We start from the raw sequence: 22,579 nt of genomic DNA on the forward strand, positions 1-22,579 counted from the left end.
ATATAGAAATTAATGTTTGTGTGGTTGTCCTTTATAGACTCAGAAAATATTTGACCGAACATATATATATATATATATATATATATATAGAAATTAATGTTTGTGTGGTTGTCCTTTATAGACTCAGAAAATATTTGACCGAACATATATATATATATATATATATATAGAAATTAATGTTTGTGTGGTTGTCCTTTATAGACTCAGAAAATATTTGACCGAACATATATATATATATAGAAATTAATGTTTGTGTGTCCTTTATAGACTCAGAAAATATTTGACCGAACATATATATATATATATATATATATATATATATATAGAATGTTTGTGTGGTTGTCCACTTTATAGACTCAGAAAATATTTGACCGAACATATATATATATATATATATATATATATATATAGAAATGAATGTTTGTGTGGTTGTCCTTTATAGACTCAGAAATATATTTGACCGAACATATATATATATATATATATATATATATAGAAATTAATGTTTGTGTGGTTGTCCTTTATAGACTCAGAAAATATTTGACCGAACATATATATATATATATATATATATATATATATATATAGATTATAAGCAAAAAACAACTGATTAATCTTAACTATGACATGTCTGGCTCTCCTGGTTTGCGCAAGCGTATCTTTAAAGTGATCGTGCTCATTTATGCATACGATGTAAAAAGTACTGTTGGAATTTTTATAAAAAATCTAAGTAGAAATTGGAAAAATGTATTCTTCATTTTTAGTTTACATACATTATAATGCATGCCGAGACATATATACAACGACAAGCACCACAAGGAATAAACTCAGTTGAAACACTTGAAATATTAAATAGCTATTAGGTTTTGCATTTCAAAATGCTTAAATCATTGGCGTGGAAAAAGTGCGACAGACGCATGGCGAGTGCAAATGCCTAATTCCACTTGCTGCTCTAGTCTGCCTCTTATAAAATAAAAAAAAAATATTCAGTAAAGATCCTTAGATAGTTTTCCTCGATATGAAACAGTCAGAGGTGTTATTTAGTAAGTAACGAAAATTTCGCAAGGCCAACATTCTATTTATGCGGTATACGCCTGAGGTTAGTAAAAGAAGGAGTTTAAAGACTACACAACAGAAATGTATTTATGGTAATTTGTAGTGTAACATTCCAAGTGTCTTCACACGCAATACCGAAGGAACATGAGTCTCCACAGGAAAGGTGATGTAAAAGATAGAAGTTAATCCCAAGCACGACTCAAAACGTTCGAAATTCCGGGTGCCGTCCTCGAAGAATTGTTCTCCGGTTTCAAAATATTATCTTGGCTTCAAGAACGTAACCAGGAAAGAATTGGCGGAGGGGTCTAGACAACTGATATTTTCCCCTAGTGGACAGAGAGTAAGGTCCCATTTTGTTCCTTAAAAGTTCTTGACCCGTTTCTTTGTTGAGAACGAGCTTTCAGCACTATTTGTCAGTAATATTGAATTATTTAAATTATAATAAACGTCTATTAAAAAAGTTAATTTGAAAACTTCTAAATTTTGTGGGAGGGTCCGGGACCCCTTGCAGCCCTAACTGGCTATGTCCTTGGCTGGCTTGTTGGACGTGAGGTGCAATAAGTATATGACAAAACAGAGATGTCCTTGATAGCGATGTAACGAAACCATTTCGAATTGATAGTAAGACAGATCGAAATTAGAAGATTGATAATCTCTACCCTCTATTGTTTTTGTAATAATAGGAAGTCGGTGCCTACTCCAGGTACCAACAAATAAAGAAGGAATACTATCCTATTCTTTTGATGGATATGAACCACTAATTTTGTGAGTTAATCTCAGAATGACTCACACCTCCCCCTCCCCCCTGAGCACTGTGTATGACTGTCATCGCCTGCAGACACTACGCAATTATAGAAGAGGAAAAGCAGTCCCAACTTTTTGACGACCATATGACACTTCATATGCAGACTTGTTCACTTGAATGAGAATAATGTATGACAGAGCACTTTCTCTTCCTTTGTCATCCACGCCTGCAGACAACCCAACCAATCTTAGCCTGGACACATCCTGGTGCTTCTTTCCCCAATATTGATAGTGCCCACCTTAAGGCAACGAGCATCAGCGAAAGTTAACGATTTCTAAGTTGAGATAAGTATGACTGAAGTGAATCCAACTTTGTCGTAGGTCTGCGGGTGATCGGTATCTTCATTATCATGTAAGTATCGATGTAATCATATGAGATCTTTGGCACATCTTTGTTAATATAGAACCAGGCATGGCCATTTTTTTACTCCTCACTTTGAACATTTTGATCCATTCCTGCCTGGATGGCTTCTTGCCAGACGCATAAGATAATCACATCAAGTTGTAATGAGCATTGATGTTCCTTGGATAAGTGACCTACCTTGGAAGCCAGATTGTCCGTCCTTCCGTAGCTTGGATATCAGGATATCATAGTCATGCCGTCTTTAGGACAAAAGTCTAAGGCAGGGTCTACTTGATGGTCATAGGGGTGTATGACTGAGAAGTTCATGTATCTCCATTACTACCCATATATTGATGTAATCTTTGGAGTGTATTTGTAGGCATGAACTAGGCGTTGCTATTTCTAACGCGTTTCTTATTTTATCTTGTAAAACTCTCTTTGAATCTATTGATCCGTTACTTGATGGATTCTTGTCAGACACAAGGTAATGTTGAGTGGTGGACAATTGACGTAATTCCAGGATATACTTTCTTATTCCTTCGATGCATTTCCCTTCTAACATTCACAGAATGTTTGCTCGATGGAAATTCCTATATTTCACCAACGCATTGCAATACACTGAATAGCCGAGATTAAAGACACTAAAGACTCTGTAAATAAACTCCCTAACCCATTTGCCCAATCCTGAGCTCCATTTTTCCACCATCGGATACACGGATGGATTAGTTATTGTAAATATGCCGAACCTAAACGTCAGGATCAGGACTCGTCAGAACTTTGCATCACATCAACCCCCAGAACGAAATCCCTACTGAGGACCTAGAGAAGGCCGGGGAGTACTAAATCAATTCTGACAGCTCAGTTTTGTTGAGCATACATAAAAAATTACTTTGAAGGAAGGTTCCTCAGAAATAAAAAAGAAGGCAAAAGAAGCCAACACGTATACGATCAAGAAAGACACAGAATTATTTATTTCAGAACTTGAAAAGAAATGGGGAATAGTCCTTAATGTTGTAGGGGCACACAAATCATTCCACCAGCAACAAGGAAAATGTATCATAAGCGGAAAGTTATTGATGTCTAGGTTAGTTACCAAATTTGGCTGCTAGAATATTAAAGGGTTGAGTTATGAGAAGAATGCTAATCCTGAGATTATTTTCAATATGAATAAAATATAGACGTCAGGGTGAATTAGGTGTATCATTTCTTTCTTCATAGGTTTGCTTACCTTTTTACATTAATTAGTAACAACTTAACTGTAATGGGTGGACACAATTTAATGTAAATATCACGTTAATTTATAGGCGATGTTAGTACCATACCATTACCATATCTAATGTCATTAGATATGCGTCGGCAAGTAACATTCAAGGTAAGGTAGACCTTAACGAATGTCTCATTAAATGTGGTAGTGAAAGCAAAAAGTGGGATAAAATATGACCCTAACATACTTTAGCCTCAAAAGATCTATATAATCTGACTTTCAATATAGTTGTACTACATGATTAAACTCACCTAGTTAACTGCTATTCCACGGGTTAAAATTAATTAATCACTCTAGGTGTGGTTTATTACTTGTATAATGTTTAGAGTAAGTGAAGAGACCACGTAGGTTTGCAGAAAATGAAAAATGTAATAAGGACATTAAGTTTGAATATATAAGAAATAAATATTTGTAATTTAGATAAGCTTAACTGAAAATGGTAAAATGAAAGTCTTTAATAATTCAATTTACTGAAGAATATTATATTGTTATGACCTTGAAACCATAATTATTATTATTCTGGAATTACAGTATAGTAATTTCACTTAAATATACAAGTCATATATGTAATATAAGAAATTACTTTTTTTATTTTTAAAATTATTTTGAAATAAAATCCACGCAGATGATTTTACATCTGTATAATAATAAATAAAGGGAGCAATCAGTTTAACTAGAGAAATATAAAAATTAACAGATTTTAATTAAATCACAAATATTTATAAACAATTGATGGAATCACAAACAGCTTATTATACAAAATCACAACTTCAAATGAAGAACAAAACAAATTACTCACATATCAAATATATTTTTGTACCTCTTTATTTGTATTCCTATTTTTATAGTTTTAAAGTTTTATTGGATAAATATATAAAAGGTAATATCAAAGGTCGTAATATTGTATAAAAACCAACAATAATCAAGATCATATTAGATTACACTATATCATTACGTAATTATTTACATGTATGCTGGAAGTAAGGAATTAGAAATTATTATGGGAAAATACTTTCAATTAAAAAACTACTTTCAAATGTAGTAAGTTTAATGCAAAAGAAAAATGACGGGTTTAATGAATAAAACATTAATGGGTTTCGTTTCTTTATATTTTTCTGGCGTTACAATTTTTATTGGTTAGCTTTGCTTTTTTAATTACAAAGGGTTCCAAAAAAAATAATGAAAGGCATACAGTTTTTTTTTTTTCAATTCTTTTCTTGTCACTTGGGAAATTATGAAAGGCATTTACGTTTACTTAGCCACCTTCAACACATTTACAGGGATGATCACTTGGACGATGTCAAAAGGAAGAGAGATGCGTATTTTCATCATCTCTGAGCCTTACATTGAAGTTTCATCCTTAGATATTCAGAAGCTAAATCGAGAGTCGGAAGGATCTCAGTCTGTTCAAGAGTGAGTGGAGCTGCGGACGGAAGAGTTCCGGCGGAAGGTGTCTCTGAAATTGCGTCTGGCAGGGCGGGAGGTTCTTACCGTATCCACAGACCCGCTCTCCACTTCCTTCTCCGTCTTCTCCACGAGGCTGTTGTAGATGAGATAGATCATCAGAGCCATGATGCCGAACATGATGAAGCCGACACCACAGATCATGCCGACCAGCTCGTAGAAGGAGTACTCGGATGTGTATATGTCCTTCAGGGTGGCGATGGAGTCTTCGTCGAAGGTGGTGGTGGGTGGAGGAATGTGAGGTGGGGCAATGGGAATGGTAGGGGTCGCACCACAGGCTGTGACATTGGACGCGTGTTGCATCACTGGGAAAGTATAGTCCTTGGCGACCTCCTTCATGTTTCCAGCAACAATGGATCCAACCTGTAATAATTCAGACCGTTAAATTTATTCCTTTCAAATTTCAAAATAAATCTATTACAATCTGGTTTTCTGAAGATGGAATCTACAAAAATTATGTTTAAAATAAAAATAAAGGTCTTGTAAACAAAAAACAAGAATGTTAAACGATAGGTCTGACAAAATTGAATTTTTGTGTAAGTTTCAGGTTTCATTCAAAGTCAATTTCAAAGACACAACTTGGAAAAATAATGTATTCTAAAGGAATATGTGTACTAAAAATAAATCCAGTAGCTATATTACAAAAGGGCATGAGGTAGCACTTAGTATATAAATTTTTACTTTGCCTGCCATACAGATAGTTATAGTTTAAATTACAAGTGGAGATGAAAGGATCTGCTCTTATTGCCTTCTTTGAGATTGCTATCACTGGATAATGAATGTACTATAATGACTTTATAGGCTAGTTTTTATAATTACCTCTATAGTTTTGCCATGAAATATGCGCAATAAATAAATTAGTTGGCTTGAAGCATAAAATGTACTAGGCAAATAATTAAAATAAATTTACTCATAAATCATACGTCACTTTTGCCATCTTAAAAATCAAAGATATCATGTTTTACCAGACGAGGTTGCGGATATGAAGCCCTTTCTAACACTTAACCTGGGGACCAACGGCTGAAAGGTGACTTCCGAACCACAACCAACGGCCGGGCAGGCAGGCAGCTTGCAAGGACAAGATTGCTCAGCGGCCACCCATCCAAGCAGCAGCCACGCTCTACGTTGCTTGATCTGGTTATCTTGCGATAAATGTACCGCTACACTATGCCATTAGCACCTTGTTATGTCCAGTGTAGGATCTACCGGCAGAGCCCACCTGAGGGTTGTTTTGCCATTGGTGCAAAGGTATTCTAAAGAGGGTGACTATTATTGAGTTGCCAGCCTACCTTCATGAGGTTGCCCTCGATGTTGTCTCTGCTGTAGATGTTGAAGTTCGTGGACAGTTCCATGAGGAAGCGGACACGGTGGTTGTCACTGTTCTTGGTGACGGCGGTGGCTCTGCGCAGAGCGTTTCTCCACTCATGGGCTGGCAGAGCCATCAACTTGGGGCACATGCCGAATGTGGGGGTGGTGCCGGCCATGCAGCGGACGCGGTGTACAGATCGCAAAGCAGAAGCTACGAGCCTCACCGCGTTAGCCATGGATGTCACGGACACGTCCACATTCTCCAGTAGATTATCCTGGAAAATTAGGGGAAATATATTTTCTCACAGCTCCTAACAAAGAGGATAGGCTGGCTATGCATTTTCAGACTCTATGTGGTTCTAAGCTAAAAATAAAAATAATGTTTTTCCATTTCCACTTTGTTTAGCAACTATACGCTATTTTAGTTTCATTTTGTTTAGCTGTTACTGCAATTAAAATGCAGCATTGAAGTGTCCTTGGAAAGGAAAAGTTATTTAAAAACTTGTTGTGCCTTGTAACATTTAATTAAAATTTGTGGTTTATTAGATATTTCATTAAACGAAAATTAAATGGTCGCGATTTTGAAAATATTAAAACTAATTTAAAAATGTTTTTTCTAAAAAAATATCTTCTGACATGGACCCGTACACCAATTTTATAACATTCGTAAAGGAAAAAATGCGTATAGCTGCTAAACGAAGTGGAAAATGGACAAAAAAATTATTCTTATGATTTTAAGCTAAAAATTAAGAATATTCTTTTTTCAAATTTCTACTTTGTTTAGCAGCTATACGCCAATTTGTTATGTTTTATTAAAACAATTTTATTTTTGTTATTATAAAGAATCCATTTCAGAAATAAATATACCAGAAAAACATTTTAAAATAAGTTTTATCATTTTTAAAATGGCGGCCATTAAATTTTTTCGTGAATTATATAATGAACTACTATTTTGGCCAGAAATATATAAGATAAAAACCTGTTTTTAAATAACTGTACCATTCCAAGGATACCTCATTTGTAAACATCGGTTAAGAAATAACCATTTTATGGAACGTTTCATATTACACATGCAACAAAATGGCCCATACATAATTCAACAGTATTTGAACAGCTGTTACTGTTATTAAAATTCAACTCTGAAACTGCCTGTTGAATCATGGAAAATAACTATTATGTGTTCAGTTATCATGTTCAGTAAAAAAAGCTTTGGGCTTTAGTAAAATCCCAACATTTTTATTACACTCTGTCTTTTATATATTCAATAGTACTTGCACTTAGTTTTTCTTTTCTTTTCTCCATCCGTTTTACCATTTGGTTTAGCAACCATCTTTGTCATATTATTCATAAGATAAGTATAATAAATGTATTACTTTACGAGTTGTTTTTCTTATAATAAACAGTAATGACTGAAAGCAGATAGCCCCTACTGTTTTGAAAAAAATGTAGTTATACCACACACTTATACCAAACACAAATTACTAGTGACATCTTTATAGATAGATTTAGGTGCAGCATGTTTATTAAAAGCCTTTCTTCTATACGCAATCAAGGCGTATCCTACAGATCTAAATAATTACCTGTGTGGAGCTTTCAATGGCGCAATCAGCAGCATTGGTGATATCCTTGCAGTGGATGTTCTGGAACTCTGCTTGTCGCTGGGTTTCATACTCGGTCTTCAGAGTGACATTCATTGTCTCAGGGACGTCTTCAGTAGTTGTGCTGCAGAAAAGTAATAATCATCGTTTAGTACACTTGAAGGTAATCTTCAGTAGTTGTGCTGCAGAAAAGTAATAATAGCCGTTTAGTACACTTGAAGGTAATCTTCAGTAGTTGTGCTGCAGAAAAGTAATAATAGCCGTTTTAGTACACTTGAAAGTAATCTTCAGTAGTTGTGCTGCAGAAAAGTAATAATAGCCGTTTAGTACACTTGAAGGTAATCTTCAGTAGTTGTGCTGCAGAAAAGTAATAATAGCCGTTTAGTACACTTGAAGGTAATCTTCAGTAGTTGTGCTGCAGAAAAGTAATAATAGCAGTTTAGTACACTTGAAGGTAATCTTCAGTAGTTGTACTGTAGAAAAGTAATAATAGCCGTTTAGTACACTTGAAGGTAATCTTCAGTAGTTGTGCTGCAGAAAAGTAATAATCACTGTTTTAGTACAATTGAAGGTAATCTTCAGTAGTTGTGCTGCAGAAAAGTAATAGTCACCGTTTCAGTACAATTATTGAAAGTAATCTTTAGTAGTTGTACTGCAGTAAAATATTAATCACAGTTTTAGTACGATTGATGATAATTTTCAGTAGCTGTGCTGCAATTATAGTTTTAATAACAATATAGTCATGAAATATTATGATAGATCCTGAAACGGAAAGGATATACTTTAAACAGCAATATATGGAACATATTTACATATAATAAATCGTTTTAATATTGTTAGTAATAAATTTAGGTTGTCAAAAGATAAAATTGCTTACATATATTATTTCCTAAAAGTTTTAATATTTTTTTAATAAGTGTATTTGTATTTTTGCATACTGAAGAAAAGCACACTTCTTCTTTAATCAAATGACCGTCAGATTCGCTTTTAACAAGATCTAGCACTAAGTGAACAAATTATATTTCAAATCGGTTTTGACAATTAAAGGAATACGTAAGGGTTTCAGTCAAAAATTGCCTTCAGCTAAAAATATAGAGATGTATTAAATTTCATTTGACACTGCAAGATTTGACATAGACGGTCAATGAGAATGGTATCAATCAGTATTGAGCTTGGTGGTAAACTTTCCGTTTTCTGATCACGTCACTCAAGCAATTCATTAATCTGTTGGCAGACTGAAAGTCATTCGCAGTCAACTAGAGTACTGACCTGACTTGCTGAAGTAGGTACATCTTCGAAGCTGAGCGAGGAATCTGCCACGTTTCCAGACCGACGGTGCGGACCAAGAGGATCATGGGAGTTGTGAGTGCTTGGTAGGCCTGCAGGACCTTTGCTGCCATCTGGTGCGTGTCTGTCAGAACCACAACTCCGTCTTGGCTTCCTAGAACCATTTCGATATCTTGATGATCATTGTATTTACCTGTATTTATCAATTTACCCCAAAGCCTTTATACTCAATCGTCCTACCTTACAAGACATAGAAATAACATGATCATAACACACCTTCTTACGAAAAAACACCTGGCTATATAGGAAGAAAACTTTAAAATAAACTCCCAATACACCTTAAACATGAACCGTCAATAACAATCTTCAGGAAGAGGCTCTGTGAGCTCCACATGGATAGCATGTTCTACTCAGTAGACGAGTTCATTTGATGACGCTGGTGGGGCTTTCCGATACATCAAATGTCATACCTGAAGTTTGTCAAAATCTGGCAAATATGTATAGTTTGTTAAGTTCATTGTTACGTTAATTATTATTGTTAAGTTTATTAAGTTTTATATTTATTATTTCATACCATAGTATTCCATTACTCTTATCTGTTTCATATTTGTTCAGTATTATTAGTGAATAATAATATAATTTTCATACTAGCACTTAACCCTTTGGATGCCAACGTACCGGTATTACGGCCGTCGGCTACTCAACTGAAAATCGCCAACGGCCGTAATATAGGTACGTCACGTTTTTCACCTGTAATTTTCTTATAGTTTATCTTATTGCCGCGAAATTTTGACTAATCGATAGTCGATTAGTTGCTTTGCAACCAAAAAGTAGTTAATTCGTTTATGGACTGTTTGTTTGGTCGTATTTGAGCTTCGCAGCTGTTGAATTGTTTGGTCGAGATTGAGGTTACGTTCGTGTTGCTATGCGTTGTTTACGTTTGTAATTCTCTCATTACTTTTGTTGTTAGGGCATTTTTACTATGCCCCTTTTATTAGATTCATTGGTACTTTGGGATTATACAGACTACACCCAGACATGAATCGTTATTTGACATTTAGCTTCAACTGATTAATAGATTAGCGTAAAACAATATTTCGTCGATATAAAACAGGAACTGTCTTATCGCAAACCCCTCCCCATCCTCAGACAGTTGACATTTAGCTTCTACTGATTACTAGATTAGCGTAGAACAATATTTCGTCAGTATAAAACAGGAATTGTCTTATCACAAACACCTCCCCATCCTCAGACAGAGGTCAAAGTCGAGCGGTGTAGTAGATAACGTGATTGCAGAGTCTCGCCGCCCGTTCGCTTTGTTGTACTTTCGTATTTTACCCCTACATTTCTCCAAACACAAAAATTCAACAAAAACAAACATTACCAAATAAAAACTAAACTCTTTATTGAAAAAAAAAACACACAAAACTTGTCATTATTCTTGATCAAACTCCGCCACCCAAAATGCGAGTGCCTCCGGCCGAAGGTGCTTCCGAAGCTCGCGCTGATGTCAACGAAAGAAAAACATCCCTCGAGATAGTATCTATCAGTAAATATAATTCTAGAGGGGCTGATCAGAAATATAAATTGAATTGTAATGGAAAGGCAATTATGTACCGTGCAAAAAACTTAAATAATCATGTGATGCCGCGCGGCCTGCCGTAATCGGGATTCTCGAGAAAGATAAGATAACAGCGACCACAATACCGATCACAATACCTGGAAATGCTTTTTGATTGATGGAATGTTAGTTCTGTTACTCAAATACATCGTTTTATAATGTTCTAAGTTCATTGAAAAAAGTTTAAGCGAATCTGACCTCATTAACAATTGATAATCTTTGTAAGTTTGTAATTTTGTAATTAAAAAGTTGTTTTTTTCGTTCTACAATGTTTGTTTATAATATATCTATAAATTTATATTTTTGTGTTCTTCATAGTGGTGTGGTTGGTATAATCCCAAAGTATCGATTTGTATAGTGTCAAATATTGATTTGTGAATATAGTGTAACATTACATACAACGTCCATGCAAATTACAAAAACTGTGCCCGTGTCACATTTAGTGAAAAAAAAATCATAACTGGACTTCTATATAAGGTAGGCTTTTAAAATTTTGTAATTAGGTTAAGGGTTAGATATAGTTTACTAGGATATAACAGGAAATCAGCATACATTTTCTTTTAAAACCACTTATTTGTGATAAAAAAAAATGTTTTTTGGAAATTTTAATTTTTTTTTCTTAATTTTTAACTTTTTTATAAGTTTAAATTACATTTATGCAACTAAAATTTACCAACAGAACAAGGGCATTTCATAAGCAAAATAATGGTAAAAAAATCATCAATATCTGTTAAAAAATAAAAAAGTTATGATACATTTAGTGAAAGCTTGCAAAACTGCTGTAAATGCCCTTGGCGTTTCTGGGTAGTACTTTTGGAAAATGGGCTGGCATCCAAAGGGTTTTAAATGAAATAATATTATATCGACGAATACTACTTGTATGATTGATATAGTTTAAAATAGTGGACGATTTCACCTGTTACTATAGCACTGCTATAATATGTAACGTTTTGCGACAAATAAAGACTTAAATTTGAACTAGTATTTGGTTGCCTTGAAGATTATGTCCGTTGGAACAAACACTAAGTAACATTCCTTCATGGATTACAAATTATTCGCATGGCATCCTTCCGTAGAGTATGCCGTAAAACAAATAGGCTGCCAGTTTTTCGATAATATAACGCTATCGGCTGTGATAAAGTCTTATCTGTCACTTCTTTCCATATTCATCGCTGAAGCATAATCCACTCGAGGAACAGCTTCCCTCCTTCATCTCGCCTGCATAAGCAGATATGTATTATAAGCATGTTCATGATAACATCTCTAAACTGAAGATAGCTCCACACACCGAGGTCGAAATGTTTCCAGAATTAAATTGCATCAAGAATGTGGACCGGGTAGATTACAGGATAGTAAACTATAACTATTTCAATAACAATAATACCTTAGATTATGTAAATTACATAATATTTCTACCAGTAACCGTGTATTTCGGAACTAGAAATGAAATACCTGCAAATATGTTGGGGAGAACAGCTAGCGCGCTGAGCCGAGACACGGCACCCTTGACACACACGGTTGAGTCCTCCTTGGTGGTCTGTATCAGGACCTCTGCCAACTCTGCCATGGACTCCTCGAACGCTACAGAGAAACTCTGCCAGTGCAGCTGTTTCAGCAGAGTGATTACGCTCTGGCAACAAACAATGTAGATGATTTAAAGTCTTTTTAAAATCTTACACATAATATTTTATACAGAACATAATATTTACGCTGTTCTGTATTTAAAACGTTTTCGACAAAAGTGCTTTCAAGTTTTGTACCTGAGCCTGTTCCTTATGGCGTTCCATGCTGACGAAAAAGACAGTGTCCTCTTCCGCTTCCTTGGTCGAACTGAGGAAGTTAGGCAGTACATGAGTAGCGTTGAATACTCTAGACACGCCTTTCACCTTGGCTAACGACTCAGCATCCTCTGGACCCAGCATGCCTGGAGTATCCAAGAGTGTTTTACAAATACATACTTGTATATCTAGTTATCCCAATCGGTCTAATTACAAACTTTTCTTACATCAGTTAAATTGTAATAAGAAAAGTTAATTTTTATAGGGTTGTCAAAAGCCTTTTTCTGGGTAGGTATTCTAATTTTGTTCTTGCTAAGAAGATTTATTTTAGAAATATTAGAGATTTTAGAATTTTTTCCATACATCATTGAAAAACCCTTTAAATTTTCTGCAATTTTATTCTTTATTACTTAGTTACTTCTCGGATAATCTAATCGCCTGCCATTTAAAATTCAGTCATTTTGATTCTCACTTACAAGGACGTAGCCAGCGAGAGGGTCCAAAGGAGTCCGGAACCCCCAAATTTTCAATTTTTTAAATTACTTTTTTTAGTAAACGATTATTATTATTGAAATACTTTAGTCTTACTGACATGTACTGCTGAAAGATCGTTCTCAACAAAGAAACGAATCAAGAACTTTTTAAGGAACAAAATGGGACCTTACCCCCAAAACACTTTTAGTTACTCATTAAAGTTACTCCCACTATAGGTTTTTTAGTTGTTATTTAAACTTCAATTGTACTACTATAGAAAGAATATAACCATCATCTTGAATTTATCTTTAACAGCTTTTGAGTATTTTACTGGAAGCGTATTAAATTACGATGTTCAATTACTTCAGGAATTACTAAGATTGAGGTAAGCTCACCGAGGTAAAGAGGAGGGTTACTGCAGGTCTGCTGGACATCTACCAAGGACCTCATAGCAGCCCTCATGGCTCCATCAGGGGTGGAGCAGGTGTCCTGTACTTGCAGTCCTACCAACACCATAACACTATATTATTCAGCATGGGTTGCTGGAATTATTTCATTGAAATTTCGTTCCACAAGCGTAGAAAAATGATGTTTTAATCTTGAAAACCACAAAATATGTTACCAATCGTGAGTCCATCCTGAGGTTTGAGCTCGTTGTTGATCTCGTTGACGACCGCCCGCAGGGCAGCCAACTGTTGCAGTCCTCTCAGCTGAAGAGCCGAGCAGTCACTGCCAGTGTGTAGTGGCAACAGTGCTGATACAACTGCAGAACTGGTGCCAGAACATGCTGAGGCCGCAGGGGGAGTGAGACAATTGAGAGTGAAGAGAGTGGCGAATAACAAAGCTTCTGGAACAGAGAAAATAAATTTGGTTAGTAAATTAATGTTTAGATCAGTGGATTTTAATTTGTTGGATGATTTTGATATCTATTTGTATGACAGATGGAGCACATGATTTAGACCTTACCATTCTAAAAGTTCTTTACATTAATGTGTATAAGGAAAGGGAGTACCGATGGCCGAGTGGTCTAAGACGTTGGACTTTGAGTCTGAGTTAGATATAGCGAAGGTTAAAATCCTGTTTGTGACCGTTGAACTTTTTATCAGACTGTATCGACTCTCCCCCTTATTCTCTTTGATAAGATCCTCGCACAGGCCAGTGGCCCAAGAAGACGGACAGAATAAGGCTTAAAAGGGCTTAAAAGGCTTCTCCGTTTTAATAAAAAAGGATATCTGTGTCCTCTGAATTCTTCATTGGAATCAGCCTTTTTGAACTCTCTAGGCCGCAAGCGAAACTTTTACTGTACAATAATTGTGTTCTTTTACCAGACTTTTCCCTAGACCATCATCGCAAATCAGAGGAAAAACCAGGGAACAAGCTATAATAATTTATAATAATAATCGAGTAATATTGATTACCGTCGTTCAATGACGTGCACGTTGCTAGAATCCTATTGCACATCAGAAGTCTAATATGCAATGTACAATATTGCATATTAGAAGATTCCATATATAGATTAGCCATCAAATAAAAAATAAATTCCCAAAATTCGTATACACTTTGTACATGTTATGCGATTATTGTATAACCATAATGGTGTAAGTTAGTATCTTCTAATTCTAAGATTTTCATTGGGTTCCTTGGTAGAGTAATTGTTTTGTTCAGTCTAGAGTGAAGATACGTTTATGAACTCTAGTAATTTTTATTTTCCCAATTGATATTGGATAAAACCATTTCACTTGCTCTAAAACTGTTTTCATATTTCTCATTGTATATTTCTAAGACGATTTATGAATTTCCCAAATTTTTTAAGAAGTTTTAGCCGAATTTAAGATATCTCTCATTTTGAAATATCAAAACTAAATAGAAAATAATGCATATAAAGCAGAAATTATTATTCTACTGAAAGGTCACCAATTCGCTAAAATATTATATTCAACAAATTAACCAAAAATAAAACACTAATACGATTTTACAAGGTGTAGAAATAAAACCTTGTATGCGGACGCAACAAATGGATGTCAACTAAGAAGGACGAAGCATTATCATGCTTGCATGCTGCTAAGCTTGTTAAAGAATTGAGAGCTACAGTTAGATACACTTCTGTGCTAGAAGAGAAATTATGGCTTCTGCTGGATTATGCATTTATTCGGCTTCCTGAGAGTTCATACAAGTTGTTATCTATTACGTAACACCTTTCTACGTCTACTAGAATTCTATCAGCATTCTAACTGTTAATGTTAATGCTATACATATTTCTGTGTTTATTTATGTTTATTGATTACCTTAAATCTGTACCCTTAAAACTATACAAAATTAATTAATTTGACTTAAGTTTTGTTTTTATAAATCACGACCTTCACCTAGCACAAGACTGTTAAGAGTGAGAGTGTGCTTCTCTATCCAAGAGTTTGATTTTCGGGGAGGTTCTACAAATTTACAGTGTTTGGAGAGTTTTTCCTTAAAAAGTTTAGTGTATTAAATAGAAATAGAAATAACTCCTTAGAAACTTTAAAGTTTATTTGAATTCACCATACACTCTTTAGAAATATATTTATTTATTTATTTACACAATGATCATGAAAAAAAAACAGAAACATATATGAAGCAGTCTCAGAGAATATTATTGATCATTTAAATAAAAGAGGCCGATATCCTTTTAATCCTTATTCTGCCCATCCTCATGACCCATTCGCCAGTGGAAATATTAGAATAAAGAGGAGAGACAGTTCAGTAAAAGGTTTAAGGTACTGATTAAAAATAAAACCTATATGATAGAGCATATATAACCTGTGCTATCCCCAACTCAGATACAAATTTCCACATGCCAGAAAAATGTTGTTTCGTTTTTTATTAATATTTACACATGCTTCATTGCCCATCTAGTTAATGCATTTATAAATCTCCTGATTCAAAAATTGTCGAAGGTTACTGTATATCCATAACAGATATGCAGTGCTTTGTTCATCATAATTTGCAGGAAACTGTTTTTTCTTTACGTAAACAAATCGGTTACTAATGCCTTGCTGTAGCAATTCTTTATAACTAAGTTAAGAAATTATGTATTTAAAGAGCCCTGTGTCATACATGTTGTTGTTAAGAAAATAAGAAATTATATAATAATCTTTTAATGACGCCACCACTGAATATTTTCCATACGTTTGGAAAATGAGCCGATTAGTGACGAAAACTTTAAGAATGTAAAAGATCGAGTGATCATGGTGAGAAAGAAGTACTTCCATTAGTAAATGGGTGTCGAAGGATCCATCTCGAAAAAATTTTTTTAAATGAACATAAAATGTACAATGTCAGTTATTAAAAAAGATTAAGTAAGGTTTTTTATTATCATTCCACATGCGTTCATCCTCAAATATCTCATATTCAAAAAATAAAACTATTCTATAAAATATTCTGTAAGGGATTGAGCAAGGGAGTGCACTGAAAAATTCATCTACGGTTATAAAATTGTGAAAAATCAATTAAAAGTTACTAATGAATCCATAAAAAACTATAAAGGAACAAAGTAGAAGAACGCGACACCACATGACAAGTAACAGGTTTCGCTGAGGTTCTATGCAACATTTCAAGTCTGCAGCTCATATCGTTCTCGAGATGGGTTGTTGATGGATAGATGGACTGATTATCATACAGAAAATAGTTGTTAACATCATCATCATCATCATCATCTAACGTTTCCGTTATCACGGGTCGTCGTACACAGCCTCCTCCACTATTGTCTGTCATTCCAGGTCTCCTCTTCCTCCACCTGCATTTTCTGTAGTCCCCTTCTCTCTATGTCTTTCCACACTTGGTCCTCCCATCTTCCTCTCGGTCATCCTCTTGGTCTTCTTCCTCTTTCCTCCTTCTCCAGTGTTATTCTAGGCACTATCATATCGTTCTCGAGATGGGTTGTGGATGGATAGATGGACTGACTATCATACAGAAAATAGTTGTTAACATCATCATCATCATCATCATCATCTGACGTTTCCGTTATCACGGGTCGTCGTACCAGCCTCCTCCACTATTGTCTGTCATTCCAGGTCTCCTCTTCCTCCACCTGCATTTTCTGTAGTCCCCTTCTCTCTATGTCTTTCCACATTTGATCCTCCCATCTTCCTCTCGGTCTTCCTCTTGGTCTTCTTCCTCTTTCCTCCTTCTCCAGTGCTATTCTAGGCACTATCATATCATTCTCGAGATGGGTTGTGGATGGATAGATGGACTGACTATCATACAGAAAATAGTTGTTAACATCATCATCATCATCATCATCATCATCATCTGACGTTTCCGTTATCACGGGTCGTCGTACCAGCCTCCTCCACTATTGTCTGTCATTCCAGGTCTCCTCTTCCTCCACCTGCATTTTATGTAGTCCCCTTCTCTCTATGTCTTTCCACACTTGATCCTCCCATCTTCCTCTCGGTCTTCCTCTTGGTCTTCTTCCTCTTTCCTCCTTCTCCAGTGCTATTCTAGGCACTATCATATCATTCCCGAGATGGGTTGTGGATGGATAGAAGGACTGACTATCATACAGAAAATAATTGTTAACATCTCCCCGACAAATAAAACATAATTTGTACCAACTTATCGAGTGAGCCAAATTCCAGGGTGGATCATTCCCGATCATAGACCATATTCTTGTCTATGTAGAAATGAAGTTTCTTGAAAAATTTAAAGTCTTCAGATGAAGTCTCTTTCAGGTTATCTTGCCTCATTTAATTTCTTCATTCATTTAGGTTTAATAGAAGTTTTCAAATAAAAAAGTTCCATTGCAGTTTTAGTAAGGAAGGCACTAAAAAAATAGTGTGCGCTGAAATCAAATCTCGTCATCAACTTTTAACGTTGTGTTGCCAACCTGTTTTTTTTTTTTTTTTTTTTTTTTTTTTATCGATCAATAAAAATGTACATTTTAAAATCACATATAATCAGATAAGCAGACTGCAAGCTGCAGAAATGAGATTTTTAAGAGGGATAGAGAAGACTACAAGAAGAGATAGAATAAGGAACGAAATAACCAGAGAAAGATTGAAGGTAGTTTCACTGCAAGAGACAATGGAAAGAAGAAGAATACAGTGGATGGGAGATAATAGAATGCCTAGAATAGCACTGGAGAAGGAGGAAAGAGGAAGAAGACCGAGAGGAAGATGGGAGGACCAAGTGTGGAAAGACATAGAGAGAATGGGACTACAGAAAATGCAGGTGGAGGAAAAGGAGACCTGGAATGACAGAAAAAAGTGGAGGAGGCTGTGTACGACGACCTGTGATAACGGAAACGTCAGATGATGATGATGATGATATAATTTTAACCAACTTATTTATATATTTATTTACTCTGATATTTTTTTCCCCATCATAGTTAAACCATAAGACCAAAGTAAAAATATTGGCGAACTCTCAGCCTAATGCACTATCATTGCACTCAGTCTTGCTAATATAGAAATAGAATTTTATGCAAAATTTAAAATTCATATGAAAGTTTGTTTTTGGGATATCGTGCAAATAGAGAGACATACAGAAATTATATTTTTCCAGCTTCATGAGTGATAGGCTCGGGCAATAATCTAATAAATTATGTAATAATTCATATGTTTTTTAAGTTTTACTGAAATTTTATTAGCTGTAAATATTTTTAAAGAGTCTTTTAAAGTTTACATTTGGAGTTAAGTAAAATATGTTCTATTTATTATCTTTTCTACTAAGCATTTCTTATAATATGATAATGTTGATGTAAAATTAAATTACAAGGTAATATTATAATAACATCATAATATTATTTACGGTAATAAAATCAAACTAAAATAAACAAAATTCAATGAAAAATTAAACTAGAATGATATTTATACAGTTTTGATATCGTGTTCTCTTAATCTAACTTTATTGCATTAGTTTTTTTTTTATTATAAGGTTCATCTAATTAAAATTTTTAACACTGTGATTATTGTCCCTAGCCTTTACATATGTAATTTTTAGTCATATTTATAATTTTCATTGTTTATAAAAAATTTAAGCTCACTATAAATGAACACAATACTTTTGCTCTTGTACTTTTTCAAATATAAACGTTGAAAAATTTCATATATATATATATATATATATATATATATATATATATATATATATCAAATTTAATAAATTTTAAATATAACTAATGCACTTATAACTTATCAAAGTTTATAACCTGACATTTTTATTACGAAAATTAATTATACTACCATAAAAAATTATTAAATACAACATTTTAATATGAACGTATGATATCTTATCTATTAAGCATATAAAAAGCTTCTTAGCAAATGGTTAATCATATAATTTATTATCTTATAAATCACATGAATGAATTGAATAACTTAACAATTTTAATCTGGGTTAAGTTACACGCAAACCAGCATGTAAGGGAAAGGAATATAGAATAAATCATTACCCCAATAACCAGGTTTATGTTTCAACATAAAATATGTTTTTATTCTTTTGAAACTAATAGTTTTAATTTTATTATTTCCTTATTGTAAAATATTAATATGTATTTACTTATTTTATATTTTAACTTCCATTCATTTATATGTGTTGTATTTAAAGTGCTTAAAACTTGAGTTTTGGCAACTCCGTTATTTATCATGTTTTATTAAATTTGCTAATCTAATGGGGAAAGAGGCGATATTACAGATCAATAGTTTTTTTTTAATTTCCTACATTTATAAATAAGCTATGTGAATAATTATATATTTTTAATTATTTAATAATTTTTATTTTTAATTTGAATAATTGTTTGTGGAAATGGAATGGTTAAAACTGGATTTAGATTTCGACTGTCCAAATACTGAAGAATTTAAATGGAAGTTTCCGTAAGACTACACGAGTACATGAACGTGTACTTACGGAAGTGGTTGTTACGTTTCATGTTGAGGATGGTGAGGATCTGTTGAGGTCTGCGAGGACAAGGGCAGTTATAAACTCAACACCGCCGCCCGGCTAACAGCATTAGAACCTCTCTCGTCATTGGCCTATGTAGGGTTTACATAAGAGTCTGCCCCCAACAACATGCAATAGCCTTAGCCGATTATGTTCCCACCTGTTATGCACCCTGTTCTGTTTTCCTGAGAGTTCACTTTGTTTCTTTCGCAAGCGATCTTAAACAACAAATTGCTTCCGACCCAATAACTTGAAGAGCATGAGCCTATTACTCATTAGGAGCCGACATATGTTTATAGGAGCCCCCTCAAGTCCTTCCATTTCTTGAAGTAGACTTAAATGATCAGGACTTATAACTTTTGAGATGAAAAAAGCGATTAAATTCATTATTTGAAGTTTGTTTTGGCTATGAAATATTGTGAAGAAAGATTTTCCCGGACATTTGCCATTGTTCAGTGAAAAAAAGCAGCAACACTACGTTTTGAGGTCTGCAATCTGATTATGCTCTTGTATGATTTATTTATTTAATCCTAGATTGTAGCTATGTGTTAGGTTAGCTATTCACCTGAGGAAGAGATCAGATTCACGATCTCGAAACGTAGTGTTACTGATTTTTTAAATCACTGAACGATGGCGAATGTCCAAAAAAATCATGTTTCATTTATGGATTAGCTGTTGATCTATTCTTAAGGGCCATTTCTTGTGGGATTACTTACATTTTTAATTCCATTAAAACGTTTCTAAGGCCAGCTGGTCTCTTTTATAACTTTTTCTCGGGTTTTTTCCGTTTGCATCCGTTACTTGTGTGGTCTGTAGAAACCCCCAATCTGTAGAAGATACAGGACTACGGAATTAGTGTCTTTACTTTGAGTGACAGTGGACAAGAAAATTTAAATTCCTGCAGGAAACGTTAGCTCCAAAAACTTTTGGATAGTTTTGAACTTAGATTAAATGTAAATGATCACTTCCGCCAACATCCTGCATGTTCTTTGCTTCAGTTGTAATTCCAGGCGGAATTATGGTCAATTAGTCTATAGAACAGAATAGAATACTTCATTGTTCATGGACATTGACATGCCTGGAGCATAGTCATAATGTGTAAAGATAGTACTAAAAACTACCATTAACACAATTATTAAAATTGTGAAAAAGTTAAATTATAAAATTCAACAGTCATAGAAAGTAGTCCAACATGGTTTTAAAATAAATATTGTTGGGGCAATTCTTTATGGTGTCAGGTTAATTAAATAGTTTTGATCCCAAATAATATAGTAACGACTTTTAGAAGAGCTCTAACCTAAGTTTAGGAACTATGCAACTGCTTTTGTTTCTTGTATTATACTGGTGGTAATATTAAGGAAATAGGCTTTTATTATTGAAAACAATAACAGAAAAAGGGAGATTAAAGCTAAGATTCCCTTTTGACGAAGACGTTCTCTATAATTTTATCTACCTCTGAGGCCACAGATGTTATGAGTCTCGGCGCCCTTTTTCGAAGCACAAAATCTCTCGCCAAAGAGGATTCAGAAGCCCCCCCCCCACAACTTAACTCCACAGCTGAGAACAGTGTAACAATGTAAACAATATCAATTTTCAACGTTTCTTTCTTATGATATTAGATAGATACAATACAGCGCTCTGGTGTGTTTAGTGCAAACCTTATCAATTTGACAGTTCCATTTCAGGACAGAATTAGCTTTAACACCCAAGAATAAGACAATTTGAATGTATTGTTGTAAGATCTGGCCAAAAAGATAGGTAATATGCAAGAAAATAGCCAGGAAAACATTGGGGGGAATTGGGTATTCAGACAACTGAATTATTTCTATAGTAAACAGGGAGTAAAGGCCCCATATTTTGTTCCTTAAAAAGTTCTTGACCCGTTTATTTGTTGAGAACGATCTTATAGCAGTAATTGTCAAGAATATTGAACTATTTAAATAATAATAATCGTTTACTAAAAAAAGTAATTGAAAAAAATGAAAATTTAGAGGGGGGGGGCAGTCCGGATCACTTGGACCCTTTTCGCTGGCTATGTCCTTGGAAATATAATATAGATGCAATTTAAATAGAAATTCCCGAGGCATTTAGATTGTTATCAATCCCACATTCCAAGAACTGTCTACAACTGAGATTACTTTGTGTCTTGGATCCATATGTTCTACGATATTGCCTCTAAAAGCCACCAATTAATATCAACTTGTCTATAAAACGTGGCTACGGTGAGAAGGGTTGATTCCATGTGAATGTTGAGCTTAGCTCCAGATCACCCTTCTCTTGTGCTTCGTCCGAAATAAGACGAAATTGTGCACCTGATGAGATAATGGGAATACGTTCTCACCTGGATTATACAATATTTTTATATTTTGTAGTCTAGTTGTCTCTGATGTCGAAGAGTTCGTTTGAGCCTCTCCGTCGCCGACTCTTTTGCATCTCTTCAGACGAACATGATTCCCGATTTCAGGAAACTAGTCTGTGACAATGTCAGATGGCGCTGTGCCACCATGGAAAGACCAATGCAAGAATATTCGCTAACCTAAATCCCATGGAGTGACATTCACCATCATCGAACTTAGTGTTCTACATATAGAAATGAAGCTTGATGCAGGTCAGTTCGTTTCAAAATATCGTGCGTACAGACAGACAGATAAATGAAAACTTTCCGACCCA

At 34.5% G+C, this 22,579-nt stretch overlaps 1 protein-coding gene across 1 annotated transcript; it reads right to left on the reverse strand.

Annotated features, from left to right (window-relative positions):
* Positions 1-4,497: 4,497 nt before the first annotated feature.
* On the reverse strand, positions 4,498-20,030 carry LOC124358900. Its single transcript, XM_046811152.1, has 9 exons — positions 19,877-20,030; positions 13,620-13,844; positions 13,393-13,500; positions 12,506-12,669; positions 12,198-12,375; positions 9,107-9,278; positions 7,820-7,961; positions 6,221-6,514; positions 4,498-5,294 (listed from the first exon to the last, which is right to left on the reverse strand). Exons 1-9 carry the CDS (start codon positions 19,896-19,898, stop codon positions 4,875-4,877), a joined length of 1,725 nt encoding a protein of 574 aa, XP_046667108.1. The 5' UTR covers positions 19,899-20,030; the 3' UTR covers positions 4,498-4,874.
* Between the last annotated feature and the right edge of the window lie 2,549 nt (positions 20,031-22,579).

This window comes from Homalodisca vitripennis, chromosome 4 (genome assembly GCF_021130785.1).
Source record: "Homalodisca vitripennis isolate AUS2020 chromosome 4, UT_GWSS_2.1, whole genome shotgun sequence".
Lineage (NCBI taxonomy): Eukaryota > Metazoa > Arthropoda > Insecta > Hemiptera > Cicadellidae > Homalodisca > Homalodisca vitripennis.

Bases quoted from the DNA above. Each gene is read 5' to 3' on its own strand.
- LOC124358900 (XM_046811152.1), bottom strand. From the start codon at position 19,898: ATGAAACGTAACAACCACTTCC. The intron at 6,515-7,819 runs GTAATTATTTAG...CTAATTTTCCAG, and splicing joins CCATTGAAAGCTCCACACAG to GATAATCTACTGGAGAATGT. The intron at 5,295-6,220 runs GTAGGCTGGCAA...GAATTATTACAG, and splicing joins TCGAGGGCAACCTCATGAAG to GTTGGATCCATTGTTGCTGG.